The 14,747-nt window shown below is 38.8% G+C and overlaps 1 protein-coding gene across 7 annotated transcripts in view; it reads left to right on the forward strand.

Annotated features, from left to right (window-relative positions):
* The first annotated feature begins 4,773 nt into the window (after positions 1 to 4,773).
* Cdk19 (cyclin dependent kinase 19) overlaps positions 4,774 to 14,747 on the forward strand; it is a 159,325-nt gene continuing 149,351 nt past the window's right edge. For 3 of the 7 annotated variants that reach the window (XM_047558146.1, XM_047558145.1, XM_047558149.1), the window contains exons 1-3: positions 4,774 to 4,849; positions 4,994 to 5,409; positions 5,536 to 5,645. Coding sequence is in view for 2 of the 7 variants with exons in the window: in XM_047558141.1 (XP_047414097.1) it covers positions 5,518 to 5,645 (128 nt within the window). In the remaining 5 variants the exon portion in view is untranslated. Of the gene's footprint in view, positions 4,850 to 4,993; positions 5,646 to 14,747 lie in introns of all 7 variants that reach the window. The other 4 variants (XM_047558141.1, XM_047558142.1, XM_047558147.1 and 1 more) reach the window with 2 other exon arrangements.

Consider the following 14,747-nt stretch of genomic DNA (forward strand, 5'->3'; position numbering starts at 1 on the left):
GTTTTTTAGTTGTTGATGAATCTTTATGTGGTGCTGAGAATTGAACCCAGGGCCTAACACATGTTGGCAAGTACTGAACCATATCCACAGCCCCTGGCAGATTCTTTAGTCCTTAAGAGCACCTGGCATTTTCATAACATCCAAAATGAGGAGTATGATTGTAGGGTAACCCCTAGGTAGTATTGCTAGGTCTTAGAATATATACCTTTGAAAAAATTTTTTCTTTTTTGTATCAGGGATTGGACCCAGGGGTGCTCAACCACTGAGTCACATTCCCAGTCCTTTTTATGTTTTATTTTGAGAAAGGGTCTTGCTAAGTTGCTAAGGGCCTTGCCAAGTTGCTGAGACTGGCTTTGAACTCACGATCCTCCTGCCTCAGACTCCTGAGCTGCTAGGATTACAGGTATGCACCACTTTGGCAATTAAAAAATGTTGCCAAAATAAAAATTACAATGTATATTTTGGCAGATATTTTGCCTATTTACTTCTCCTGGCAATGCAGGATAGTGTCTAGTTCCCCCCATCCTTTATTCATTTATTTATTTTTTTGGTACCTTGGATTGAACCCAATGGTGCTTAACCACTGAGTCACATCAGCAGCCTCCTCCCCATCCTTTGTAACACAAGGTGTCAAACTTTTAAATTTTTCTGTTTAAGCTTTTTATAATCTATATTTAATTTTTTTTTTTTTTGGGGTACTGGGGATCGAACCCAGGGCCTTGTGCTTACAAGGCAAGCACTCTACCGACTAAGCTATCTTCCCAGCCTCTATATTTAATTTCTTTAACTGACATTTTTTTCACTTTCTATTTACCTTCAAATACATATTCATTCAATCCTGGTTCTTCAATTTACTAGCTGGTTTCGTTTGTTTATATGTAAAACGGGAATAATAGAACATATAGGGATATTCTAGAGTTTAGTGAAATAATGAATACAAAATTCCACATGTGTAAATAGCAACTAATCAAAAAAATATTCTCAGGGCTGTGCTTGTAGTTCAGTGGTAGAGCACTTACCTAGCATGCATGAATGAATCCCTGGGTTTGATCCCCAAAACTGGAAAAAAAAAGAAAAAATTGTCCTCCACACCCTACCCTCATATACCATGACTTCCTAACCTGTATATTTAGGCCAGACTTCTTACTGCAAATAAAAATACTTATTTGTGTACTTGTCATTTTTCTTTTTGGTATTGGGGATTGAACCCAGGGATGCTTTGTCACTGAGCTATATCTCCAGCTGGTTTTTCTTTTCTTTTAAAAATTTGAGACAGGGTCTTGCTAAGTTGCTTAGGGCCTGACTAAATTGCTGAGACTCGCCTTGAACTTGTGATCCTCTTGCCTCAGCCTCTGGAGTTGTTTGGATTACAGGTGTGCACCATCTCACCAAGCTGTGATTTCTTTCCTGATGCCCTGTGGACACTTCAAAGTCAATATGCTCCACCAAATTCATCGCGTTTTTCTCAAAAATTGCTCTCATTCCAGTATTTCTTAGCTTTCCAAAGTTTCTACCATACTCCTGATGTCAAAAACCTTGAAGCCATCTTGAATTCTTCCATCTCCTTAAAACTATGCTTAATTTAATTAATCACCAAGTTCTGATTAATTTTATTCCTAAATAATTCCAGTATCTGGCTTTTTCTCATAATCACCACTGCTATTCCATGGTTCGTATCTCTTTCTTTAACCAGTATTAATGTGATAGCTTTTCACTCCTCTTGTTAGCTGCTCAGTGAGAAAGCCACCTTTAGCAGAAAACTCCTACATTAATCAAACTTCAAAGTGTCCTTTTGCTTTGTTCAGCTAAAATTTCTGGGAGAAACTTTCAAAGAACCAGTCAAGGTCACTAGGCTATTCTGACACAATCTTTCAGGCACTTAGAGTAAACTTGGCTCATTGTAGATACTGAAATGAGCATACCCAACCCCCATTTTTCCTTTTTTTTTGGTACTGGGAATTGAGCACAGGGGGTGCTCTACCACTGAGCTTCATCCCCAGTGGGCCTCCCACCCCTTTTTAAATTTGAGACAGGGTCTGGCTGAATTTCCCAGGCTGGCCTTGAATTTGCCATTCTCCTGCCTTCAGTCTTCTGAGTAGTTGGGATTACAGGCAAGTACCACAGCAACTTGCCACATCTTTCCTTTTTAAACATGTGCTCTATGATCTTGAGCTGAGCATGTCCAGAAATGTGTCTGTCATGGTTCCTTTTTAAAACTACAACCTTAAACTAAGCATGCCCAGAAATGTACATTTTAAACTGAGCATGCACAGGTATGTGCCTGCCTATGCATGTACTTTTCTGAATGAACATTGATAATCTCCCTGAACAAAATTCCCATGCTTCTTTCCCTCTGGGAGAATATAACTTTGCAACAACCCCTGTGTTCTCTTTACTTGCTGTGAGTAATAAATCTTTCTCCATTCTTTTATATCCTGGTTGTATTTTTGGCTTTGCACTCACCAAGATGTGAACAACTGGATTCAGTTACATTCTTACCTTCCTCCAATGTATTGTGAATACTGTTGTCAGAAGAATTTTTTTTAAAAATAGGCACAACTGGTTATATTCCTCCTTACTGCAAACGTCTTTCCCATTACCAATAGAATGATGAAATATAAAACTGCTGTTATAGTTCTTTATAATTTGACCTTTGCTTATCTGTCCAGTCTTTTTTTAAAAAATATTTTTAGTTGTAGATGGGCACAATACCTTTATTTTATTTATTTATATGTGATGCTGAGGATTGAACCCAGTGCCTCACGTATCCTAGGCAAGCACTATACCACTAAGCCAAAACCCTAGCTCCCTGTCCAGTCTTTTCTTATCCATTCCTTTTCCTTGACTTAATCTGTATTATTTAGACAAGTAGCATTTCTCAGAAAAAAAATATGTAAAAAATGTTCTACCTAGTTTCCTGCTCTCTCCTTTCCAACTTGCCCTTCAAGTAAGGTCCTATTACTTGTGAATTTACCTCCTTCATGAAGTTTACCGTGACTCACCTAGAACTCAGTCTGCCATTGTTTTTTTTTTTTTTAATGCACATAGTTTATTCTAACTTGCTTGCATGTTTATTTAGTAGTTTTAGTTCTCTGATGGAAAAAGACCAATTTTTTTCTTGCTATCTCCAGCATATATCATCAACCCTATCAATGACAGCAACTCAGATTCTTGATTGAAGATAACTTCAAGATTTGCAGTTTCTCAGGAAGGGGCTGTTGTAGTTCAAAAAAAAAAAAAAAAATCCTGCCACCTCTCTCTAGTTTTCCAAGATCTTTGAAAACCTAGCAGGTAGTTTACTTTTTTTAAAAAAATATTTTTTAGTTGTTGATGGACCTTTATTTTATTCATTTTTTTATATGTGGTGCTGAGAATCAAACCCAGTGCCTCACATATGCAAGGCAAGTGCTCTACCACTGAGACTAGTAGGCAGTACCTCAGCCCAGTAGTCTACTTTTTTAAAATTGTAGTTTACTTTCCTATCATTTCAGGTAGAATTGACCATACCCCTCCTTCATTCTCTTGATTGTTGTATATAAGTCCTACCTTAGCACCAATCATATTTAAGTCTGTACCCTAAGCATCTGAGACATCAGTCATGACACTGAAAGTAGGGACAAATGACCTCCTTCTACCCTTCTAGTTGTTTGGTCTAAGAATTAAATTGACCAGGTTAACAGGAGAACAACCTAGACTGGCCTTGAACTCCTGGGTTCAAGAGATTCTTTTGTTTCATTCTCTCAAGTCGCTGAGATTACAGGCTGTGTCGCCATGCCTGGTGCAAAAGCACAATTTTAATTATATATGGAGTCCCACCAAAGAAGACTCAAGGGCCACATGAGTGAAACTTATGTAACATCCTCACTTACAGAAAGGAACTGAGATTTGGAGTTTTGGGGGATAGAGGAGACAAATTAAGGGAAGATGAAGGGAGGAAGTGAAAGGTGAATAAAAGTTGTCTTGTTTCAAAGATTGTCTCCTAGGTGATAAAAGTTGACTAGGAATAGCTGTCTTCCTGACAATACATTTATTAATGAAGGTTTCCTTTGTGTACATTTCTCTTTACAAAAGGGTTGTTTTATACTTTATTTTAGGTAGTGGAAAGGCGCTTTTCTTGTGTTGGTTGGTTTTCTTGTGTTGGTTGGTTCTCAAGGTTTTTAGCTCAAAGTAATCAATATGCAAGAGGGGCATATTTTAGCAAGGCACAATCTGGTCTCCTAAAGTCATGTTTTGGTGTGGTATATCCCGAGTCCCAACACCATAATGAATCATTGTTCACCCTGATTAAAGGGACTTTCTTAAGCATTTCAGGATAATTTCCCAATTATGAATAGACGTCAAAAGACCTTCACAAAAAAATTTAAGGCAAAATTACTGCTTTAAAAACGCAGCATCTTCCAGACACTTTCATTGTCCTTAGACAGATGGCTAAAGCTTGGCTACGGGAAACGCATATGCTAGGAGAAAACCCACTAGAACGCTAAGAAAAGGATGATTGGCTGCTGGGGCTTAGAAATTACATGTTCCCTTCAGACCAACGCAAGAACTAGGAAACCGCTGAACGTTCAGCTTTTGAAATACGATTTTTGGATCGCAAAGAAAAAAGATTAACCTATCAGGAAGAACCGAGCACTTCCAATTGCCAATCAAGAGCGGGAAAGAAGCCAAAGCCTGGGGATACCCACGCACCAACGAGGACGTCATTCTTCAGTCTCCACCAATGAGCGGCTGGTTGGGGGCGGGGCAATAGGCGGACCAACTGCTGTGGAAAATAAACAATCCTCAGCACAACTCTCCTAACCGTAGTGCCTGCTTCTCAAACCACGGGAGCAAACTCCTGGGCAAGACGGTTAGATGCTTTCCCCTCTCCTTCTCACCTAGGGACGGTTAGAACAGGAATACCTCCTTTGTAGTAGAATCAGATCGTTCTTTCCATTCGCTCCCTCACACTCGCAGAAAGCTCACTGTAACTTTTCCTTTTTTACCTTTACAGGAACTGGGATCCGAGCGCTACCTGGGGTGGCGGCGGCGCCAGTGCGCAGGCGTGCATGCCTTGTGGGGGCGAGGCTGTGGCGTCCCAAGGAAACCTGGGAGCTGTATTTCTCCAGTCGGAGAAAATTTCGCTGCTCCTCTGGCCTCCGGGACTACATTTCCCAGGAGTCTCCGCGACCTTGGGGCGGGCGGACTGGTTCGTTAATGAGTTCGAGGAAGCCGCGGCGCGGCCCACCAGGTTCCAAAACAAGGAAATGAAGGGGGGAGGCGGGACCGGGGGTGCCAGCGGGAGCCACCGCTGCTGCCGCCGCCGAGGAGGAGGAGGTGGAGAAGGAGGTGGTGGCTGCCGCGGCCGCCAAGGAGTCCCTTGCTGAACGCGGACCTCGGAGCGGCGGGCGGCGCGCGCGCGCCCGAGAGGTGGCTGTTGGAGAAGTGGAGCGGCGGTCGCGGGGGGAGGAGGAGGAGGAGGAGGGACTGAGCGGCAGCGGCCCCCGCGTCCCGGTGCCTCTATGGGGGAAGCAGACAATGGATTATGATTTCAAGGCGAAGCTGGCGGCGGAGCGGGAGCGGGTGGAGGATTTGTTTGAGTACGAAGGGTGCAAAGTGGGACGCGGCACCTACGGGCACGTCTACAAGGCGAGGCGGAAAGATGGGTAAGAGCACGGGCGGGGGGAGTGGGCTCGCCCTGGTCCTCGCCCCGGACGCGACTGGGCGGGATGGGTGGGTCGGAGCCCAGTCGAGCCGAGCGAGAGGGGCGAGGCTGAGGGGGTCGCGGGCCGCGTCCTGTGGCGGACTCTGAGGGACGCCCTTCTGCCCGCCCCCGCGCGGCCCCGTCGCGCCCCTCGAACTCCCGCAGCGCAGCCCAGTTCGGGGCGTCGGTCCGGTCGCGGTGGTCGCCCACCGCGTTGAAGAGCGGCTGTGGGACTTGAGTTGGGAACGCGGTTGGAGGTGGAGTTTGTGGGGTCTGGTCTCTTAAGGAGACGCCGAGGGCTCCGCTGATGAGTTGCGGCTCCGGCCCTGGGGTAGTGACGGTCGTCGTGGAACTTCCAATCGGCTGAGTGCTTCCCGGAGGCGGCGGTTTGAAACCTCGCCCGGGAGTCCGTCGGGCGGACGAGCGCTGGGGTCCTGGCGGGCCCACGGCTCTGACTCCTGGGCTCCGCCAGCCCGCTGGCCCCTCAGCACGGTTCCTACGGTATACCTGGCGACTTCTCGACCCCTCCTCGTCTGCCCCCAGTCTCGCAGTCTTACGTTCCGAATTCTGCATCTTTCCCCTCAAGGTGGGACTTTTTTTTTTTTTTTTTTTTTTTTTTTTTTTTTTTTTTTTTTGCGCCAGGGTTAACTTTAGAGTTCGCTCAGAGCTCTGGCGCCTTCCTCCTCTCCCCTTCGGGTATCTTAGATATTCTGGAGCCCTCCACTCCATCCTCTACCAGTGGTTCCGTGCTAGGGTTTATCCAGGACCTGGATTATCAACGCAATACGAATGACAGAGCTGGGCCTGCACCTTTGTTTTCCTGGGAGTTGAGAGAGAAGTGTAGGAACCCCTTGGGAACCTTTTCCCGATGGTTGTCGTAGAAGCTCAGACGAGCTAGATAATGTATTGAAAACGCCTATTCGTCTTGGAGGGCTAATGATCTCGTAGAGCGGGACAGGTGGAATCAGCTCCCTGCTTGGGAAGGCTAGATTTAAACCAACCGTCACCTCTGCCCCATTCTGGCAGGAATTCCGCTCCCCCAGGGTTCGGGAGCTCTGGAAAACCTGCTACTTCTCTTAGACTCACAAGAGGGTCCACTGTAGGGAAGAGAGAGTTTTTAGGGTTGTAACAACGTTTTTCAATAAACGAATTTTTAGCTACAATGACATCAGTAAGATCTGAAGTGCTTACTTATCTTTCTGCATGCACCATTGTAATTCGATATGGTTGGTTTAAGAACTTCAGGATCAAAGTACAGGTGGTGTGTGAGCTAATTTCATAAAAGGAACAGCAAAATACAACCTTTTAAGTGTACTATAAAGTATCATGAAAATTATAAAGTACTATTTTAATTTAAAGGATTATTGCAGATAATTTTTTTCTCTTGTAATAACTACAGGCGCCAGTAACACTCAGTTGTTTCTCATAACTCTTAATTACCAGGTGTTCCAGAATGCACATCATGGAATGTAAGCTACTATAATTGACTTGTACTTTGTTTTTGGAATATCCACTCTACCTGTTATACTGGTGTTTCTGTGGGAATCTTATTAGATATATTTGGGGAAAGTACATCCAGTTTTACTGTTTGGACATTGTCCTTACACTGTAATTGAGATTTTTTTCCCCCCTCATACTCCTCATGCTAACTTTGTAATATGCTTTATATGGAATTTTTAAAATGTATTTTTGTTAAAGTAGTTTTCTTTCAGCGGGCAACTTTTGAGAAAAGTTTAAAAAATTCTTCTGATTTGCATTTGAATAGTCTGGGTTTACAACAAAACCCAATTTAATTCCTGCTTCTGTTTGTTATTTTTGAATATTTCTCTCCAATAAAATTTTTGATTCGAACACACTTCCTTCTTGAGTGAAATTTGTTAATTAGAATTAATAAAGTTTCTTTAATAAGATTAGTTTGTGAATCTTGAAACTAGAATTTAAATTTTTTAACATTTACAATCTGAAAGCATTGGTTCAAACCACTTTATCACATGTAAGGAAAGCCATAATAAAAATCCTCCCCTCCCTTGGACCAAGAGTCTGGTTGAGATTTGTTATTTTACAGTAAATACCCACATCTTTTGTGGGTTAGTAGAAAGATTAGTTTTATAGTCATTGACAATCAGCAATCTGCAAGAACAAAAAGTTTTTATGGTGGTTCTAAACTCTGATGCAGATTTGCCTAGTAAAGAATTTTACACTCTGATCATGGAAGTTTAGCTTTTCTCAGACTTTATTTTGGTTTGCTCAGAAGAATACTGGTATTTTAGGAAGTAAGAGGATATGTTAAATCATTCAGGTGTATATAATGTAGCATATAGAACAAGCAAAGTCTTCAGAAGGAAAATTGGAGGAAATAACAATCAGTAGAAAAACCTCTGCCTATAGTTTATGCAGTAGTTTATAAATCTGTAAAAAGTAATTTTCTTTGAAATAGGACTTTAATTTAGGCTATATTATGTTAAATTTTCGACAAACTGGAAATGTTAAGACAAAATGAGTTTTCTCCTTAAAATTTTTAATTGACACATAAAAATTGTGCACATTTGGTGCCATGTGATGTTTCCATACAAGTATACATTGTGTAATGTTTATATTAGGGTAAGCATATATTCTCACATTTGTCACTATGTGATGAAAACATTCATAATCCTTATATGTAACTTGAAATACAGTACATTGTCTTCTCTATAGTTACCTTTTTATGTAAATAAAACACCAGAATTCATTGCTTCTAAGAGCTTTTCACCTTTAATAAAAATGTTTCCTTTTTTGTTTTGAAGGGTCTTGGCCCCTTTTTAAAAAATCAGGCTTAAAAGTTTTTATCAATGTGGGGTATTGAGCCCAGAGTCACTTACAGTAAGAATGCACTTTACCATTGAGCCATATACCCCCAACCTTGAAAGTTAATCTTGAAGAGAAACAAGTTCAGAGTATTTCTAAACTTTTTAGTGTATGATAACAATTATGGTTACAAATTTCAAGGCTATATTTCTCCAATTGGAAACATTTTTAGTTTTGATTGATAAAAGAATATTGTTAAAAAGTTCTGGGACTGAGGCTGTAGCTCAGTGGTAGAGTGCTTACCTAGCATGTGTGAGGCACTGAGTTCAATCCTCAGCACCACATAGAAATAAATAAAAGCATTCTGTCCATATACAACTACAAAAAAAATTTTTTTTAAAGTTCTTATGTTAAGAGATTCAGAAAAACATGAGTCCATAGCAGAGTGTTAACATCTGAAAATTGTTGTATCCAACAATGCTGTTTAACTTCTTAGACTTTCAATTAGTCTGTTGAATCACCTCAATAAAAAGAATGTTCCATTTTGGGTCTGTTTTTGAAAGATAACGTAGTAATTGAAAGTGAAATGGTTGACAGACATCTAACAGTTCCAATTTTGCTTTAGGGTTTCAAATGAGTAGTTGGTGACTGGATATTTTAATGCGTTATGAAATCCTTCACAAATTTATTAAGTACCAGTACACACATATGGTAAATAATAGGTCCTATAGTACCTGTTTTTGATGGGTGTTTCATAATTGGTTTTAGTTAGATCATTTTATTTGCATTTTTTATCAGTTATTTCCAGAAGGTTAAAAGATGTTTTAGTATGATCATAGCATATTAGAACTTTGAAGAGTTTTAGATCTAGTTCAACTTTCTCTTTTTACACAAGAGAGACGTGGAGCTTTGAGAGGTTAATTGTAATGCCATTGTCTCATAACAAAGATGAAACCAGAAATATAGATCTCTGAGTTCTTGTGGTTTCCAGTATGTTTTTCTTCCTAATATGGGAAGAAAACTAAAAAGGCCGTGTTGCTTCTAGTCTTGATAATCTTATCGTACAACCTTTTTCAATACAAAAAATACATCTATACCAAAAAATATGGAAAAGGGAAATACCACGTTAAAAGGAAATTTTATTTATTTATTTTGGATTCATCATTTTTTTATTGTTTTTTTTTTAGTTATTTAACATTAGAATTCATTTTTGACAATTATAAAAACATGGAATATAATTTGCTCTAATTGGTCTCCAGTACTTCCCCTTTCCCTTCCTCTTCCCTCCCTAAAAGGTACATTGTATAAAAGAAGTGCAAGGGGCAGAGCTTGCGCAAGCTCCTGGGTTTAATCCCTAGCCCTGCCAGAAAGATAGAGTGTACGGGTCAGCAGATTGTATTATGTGTAGCTGTTTCTCTTCATCTTCACTGTCACTAATTTTGGCCATTGTTGGTCTCTGTCCTTAATCTTTCCTTACTATAGTTCAAGTTGCTGCCATTGTCATTTTTCTACAAAATAAAATTGGTCATACCTCTTTTTGGAAAATTGTACATTTGCTATAGTTTATATTATCATATCCAGTCTTATAGACATTTGCCTTCAGATCTTGGTAGTGCAGTGCTTTTATACTTGCTACAAATGCATCCAAATCATATAGTTCTGTAGCATATCATTGCTTGTATTTTCTAGGTCCGTGTTCTTTCATTTTTCATTTTCTTTGTTCTACATTCAAACTAGAATGGTATTGCTGTACCATTTCTCCCTTTCCATTTCCCTTACCCTCTTAAACTTGGCAAACTCCTGCTTATACTTCAATACCCAACTGAAACAGCTTTTCTTCCAGAGCCTTCCCTTTATTCATCTAGTATATGTCTTAGCTATGCTCCTATCCCTCATTGTTCTTATGTGTGAAATATTACAATAAATGATATTAATATCTCTCTTGAATGATTAGCTCATTATTCTATCTCCAGTGCTTTGTACAGGATTGGCCATGTAACACAATCAGAAATTATATTGAACTTTAAAATATGCCCTAAACTAGTAAGCATGCTTCACTGATCCTAAAAACTAGTCAAAATTCTTTTTAAAAATACGTTTATTTACTTTTCTTAAAAAGCAGTATTTTTAGTAATTGAGAGTCTGAAATACAGTGGTGTTCTGTGAGATAGGTGGTTAAATGTATTCTTATAGCACTAACTAGGCCTAATGTGTGTTTTTCTAAAATCATATGATGCTTTTCAAGAATGTTTCTTTTAATAGATATTAATGAGGAATATAGGTAAATTCTTTTTTTAAATATTAATTTTTTTCCCCTTTAGGTCAGCTCTTTTAGAATTGTTAGGTTTTAGTAATCTGTCTCTGTGCTTTTAATAGATATTTTGCAGAAATGCTTAGACAATGTCAGCATTCAAATATGTTTTTGGAAAAAAATTGATCAGGATTTATGGTGAAAGTTCTTTAGCACTTAGTAAATGAAGTGGACGTTGGTTTATATTTAATTAGTTTGTCATTTTGCAATGCAAACTTTCCAAATCTAATTTTGAGACTGAAGGAATTTTTTTTCCTCCCCAAATTTGAGCTGGGCACAATGGTGCATGCCTGTAATCCCAGCAGTTTGAGACTGAGGCAGGGTTGCAAGTTCAAAGCCAGCCTCAGCAATTTATTGAGACCCTGTCTCAAAAAGTACAAAGGGCTGGGGATTGGCTCAGTGGTTAAGTGCTCCTGGGTTCAATCCCTGGGACCAGAAAACAAAAACAAAAACAAAACAAAAAAAGCAACCAAAGCAACAATCAATGTTTTTTGATTGTTAGAAGTAATAGTGAGCAAACTTTCGGTAAAAAGGCAGATAGTAAATATTTTAGGCTTTGTGGGTCATACTGTCTTCTGTACTTAATTCAGAATTGAGCCTGAAATAACTATTGATAAACCAGTGTGTGAAGAATAACTAATTTGCAAGGAATCAAAGATACTTTTTCAAAAAGTTTTTGTAAAATAGTGTGTATTTAGTTAAGTAATACATGCAAGTGCATTAAAAGATACACAATGTAACAAGTCTTCCCTTTCCAGCCACTTTTTCTCCTTTCTAGAGGCAGCCATGCTCCGTTGACCTTTAAGGATTTTCTTGTGTATATTAAATATGACAAATGCTAGAGTACTGTACATATTCTTTTAAATATTAAATATAACTTGAAGATCATTATGTGTCTTATGTACAGAGACACCTTGTTCCTTTTTTTTTTTATAATTTTTAAACTTTTGGTGGACACAATACCTTTATTTTACTTTTTTTTTATGCGGTGCTGAGGGTCGAAACCAGGGCCTCACACGTGCTAGGCGAGCGTGCTACCGCTGAGCCACAACCCCAGCCCCCATCTTGTTCCTCTTAATATAAGTTTTATTGCATTCCATTTTATTGACATGGCATATTATTTAACCATCCTGCGTGATGGACATTTAGACCAGTCTTTTGGCAGTATTAATACTGCAATGAATATCTCAGTATTTTGTGCATATTAATATAAATTAAATTCCTAGAAATTGTTGACCTTTGTAAGCAATGAATTGAAATCACTTAAAGATAGGGCTGGGGAACTCAGTTGGTAGAGTGCTTGCCTCACATGCACAAGACCCTGGGTTCAATCCTCAGTACCACCCCCCACACACAAAAAAGACTTTGAAGATAATTAATAAATGAAGAATTGTAAGTAATTTGTTTGCTATAGGAAATGCAAGTTACTTTCCCCGTTACTGTTTCAGCAGCATGGGGAAAGCAAGCCTTTGAATTTTGGATAGAGTACGTCTATGGAAAGGTTTTAAAATATAATAATGTATCAATGTTGATGAATTAAGGACTTTTGTGTAATGTATTTTGAACTCGATATTCTGGATAAGATGTGATGTTAAATTGTGAGTTTGTTGCAACAAATGCTCACAGTACAGGGAGGGTAGGCATCAGTGTAGAAGATTTTAAGACAGTATATTACATTTTCAGATTTTCTTGGTAAACTTTTGGGAGTATTTTTTAATGAACTAATGTGTTTTAAAAATAAATTTGGTATCTTGTAATGTGACTGTATGATATTAATACTACTTTAGGATTCTAAAAGGGAGAAGAAATGTTTAGAATAAGATGACCATTTCTTAAAAATAGTGTTTTAGATCTACAATCATAAAGAAGTAGCTGACAAAGCTATTTAAGGATTTTTGGCCATTTATAAATAGCTTATAGTCCAACACTTCCTGTAATAGCTGTTTTGAGTAGGCACTGTGCAGGATAAAAGAGAGTCTCAAGAGAGATAACAGGATGTAATTCAGGATACAAGTGTACAGCAGTAGGTTTTTTTATTGAGGGTTTGAATTCTTATCCAGAAGTGAGTGATTGATCCAAGAGAAAGAAAAACCTTTAAAGCCCTCCAATAATTGGTGTCCATATGAAATATCTTTAATTTCAGATATATGTATATATATTTAATGGTATTGGGAATCAAACAAATGCAGTAAGTCTTGTAAAGGAAAAATGCACCCTCACAAAGATTTTAAACCTGTTGTGTATTTTCTGTTTAAAAACATTATTTCAGGGCATGGGATATAGCTCAGAGGTAGAGCTGCTTGCCTAGCATGTCCATGGCCCTGGATTCTATCCCCAGCACCTCCAAAAAGGGTGGGGGGATTTACACCACCAAAGGGGAAGGAATAAATAAAACTAACCTTTGTGAAAAGCAGCTCTACTTGTCAGCTTTACTGGTGAGTTTATTTGACAGTTAATAAAAATAACTTTCCTACAGAAGAGCATAACAAACCCCTTGGAAAGTAAAAGTTTTACATTAGTTTTCCAGCGACCATGGACTTACCTTTCTGTTCAAATGTAGATATCTGTAAATACCTGCAGCAGTTTGTCAGATTCAGTTTTGACCAGTGATAACAGAACACAAAGTGAACTGAACTACTTGGTAATTAAATCTGTTCTCTACCCATGTTCATCTTAGTAACTGAGATCATCCACAACAAAACCTTATTGAAAAAATTTTGTGTGTGTGTGTGTGGTGCTGGGTATTGAATCCAAGGCCTCATGCATACTAGGCAAATGCTCTACCGTTGAGTTACACCACAAGCCTAAAACTTCAAAAAAATATGTAACAGGAGTATACTCTAAAATAATGATAAAAGTATAGCAAATAAACAAGTCATTATGATGAAATATATACTACATGTATGTGTTGTTTTTTTTATATGACAGCACGGTAAGTTTGTTTACATCTGCACTGCCACATAGTAATTTGTTGTGCTTTCTGTGATATCACTTGGCAATAGGAAGTTTTCAGCTCCATTATAACCTTATGGGACCACTAATACATATGGCCTATCATTTATTGAAATGTCATACAGCACATTATTAATTTGATTTTGTGTAGCTTATAAAATGAAAACACGCTTGTGGTCTCAGCAGCTTGGGAGGCTGAGGCAGGAGGATCGTGAGTTCAAAGCCAGACCCAGCAATTTATCAAGGCCCTAAGTAATTTAGAGAGACCATGTCTCTAAGTAAAATATAAAAAAAAAGACTGGGGATATGGCTCAGTAGTTAAGTGCTCCTGGGTTCAATGCCCGGTATCAAAAAAAAAAAAAAAAAAAAAAATCGTGCTGGATGGAGTGGTACATACCTGTAATCCCAGCTATAGAGGAGACTGAGGCAAAAGGATCCCAAGTTTGAGTCCAGCCCGGGCAATTTAGCAAGACCCTGCCTGAAAAAATATAAAGGGTTTGGGATGTGGTTCAGTGATATAATACACCTGGGTTTAATCCCCAGTACCACAAAAACACCAACCGTCCAAACCCAGAAGTGTATTAATTTTAATTTCTCCACAATCTGCTAATCTTTGTAGTGTATTTGTATTAAAGTATAAATATTTTATTTTCATACTATTTTAGCATGTTAAAAAGCTTTTACATTATAATTGTACTTAAAATGCAAAGTAAAAGCTTTCCTTCTTACTCTCCATGCCTAAGCTTTCTTTACTTCTCAGAGGTAATCAGTGTTAACCATTTGTGTTTTAAGTTTTGTTGGGTCTCACCAGTCTTTTAAAAAAAATTTTTTTTAAGTTGTAGATGGACACAATACCTTTATTTTACTCATTTATTTTTATGTGGGTGCTGAGGATCGAACCCAGGTGAGCACTCTATCACTGAGCCACAATCCCAGCCCTTACTGTTTTTTTGAGTAGTGCTGGGGATCAAACCTTGAGTTTTGTCATGGCAGGCAGGTACTCCATCACTGAGCTAT

This window comes from Sciurus carolinensis, chromosome 7 (assembly GCF_902686445.1).
Source record: "Sciurus carolinensis chromosome 7, mSciCar1.2, whole genome shotgun sequence".
Classification (NCBI taxonomy): domain Eukaryota; kingdom Metazoa; phylum Chordata; class Mammalia; order Rodentia; family Sciuridae; genus Sciurus; species Sciurus carolinensis.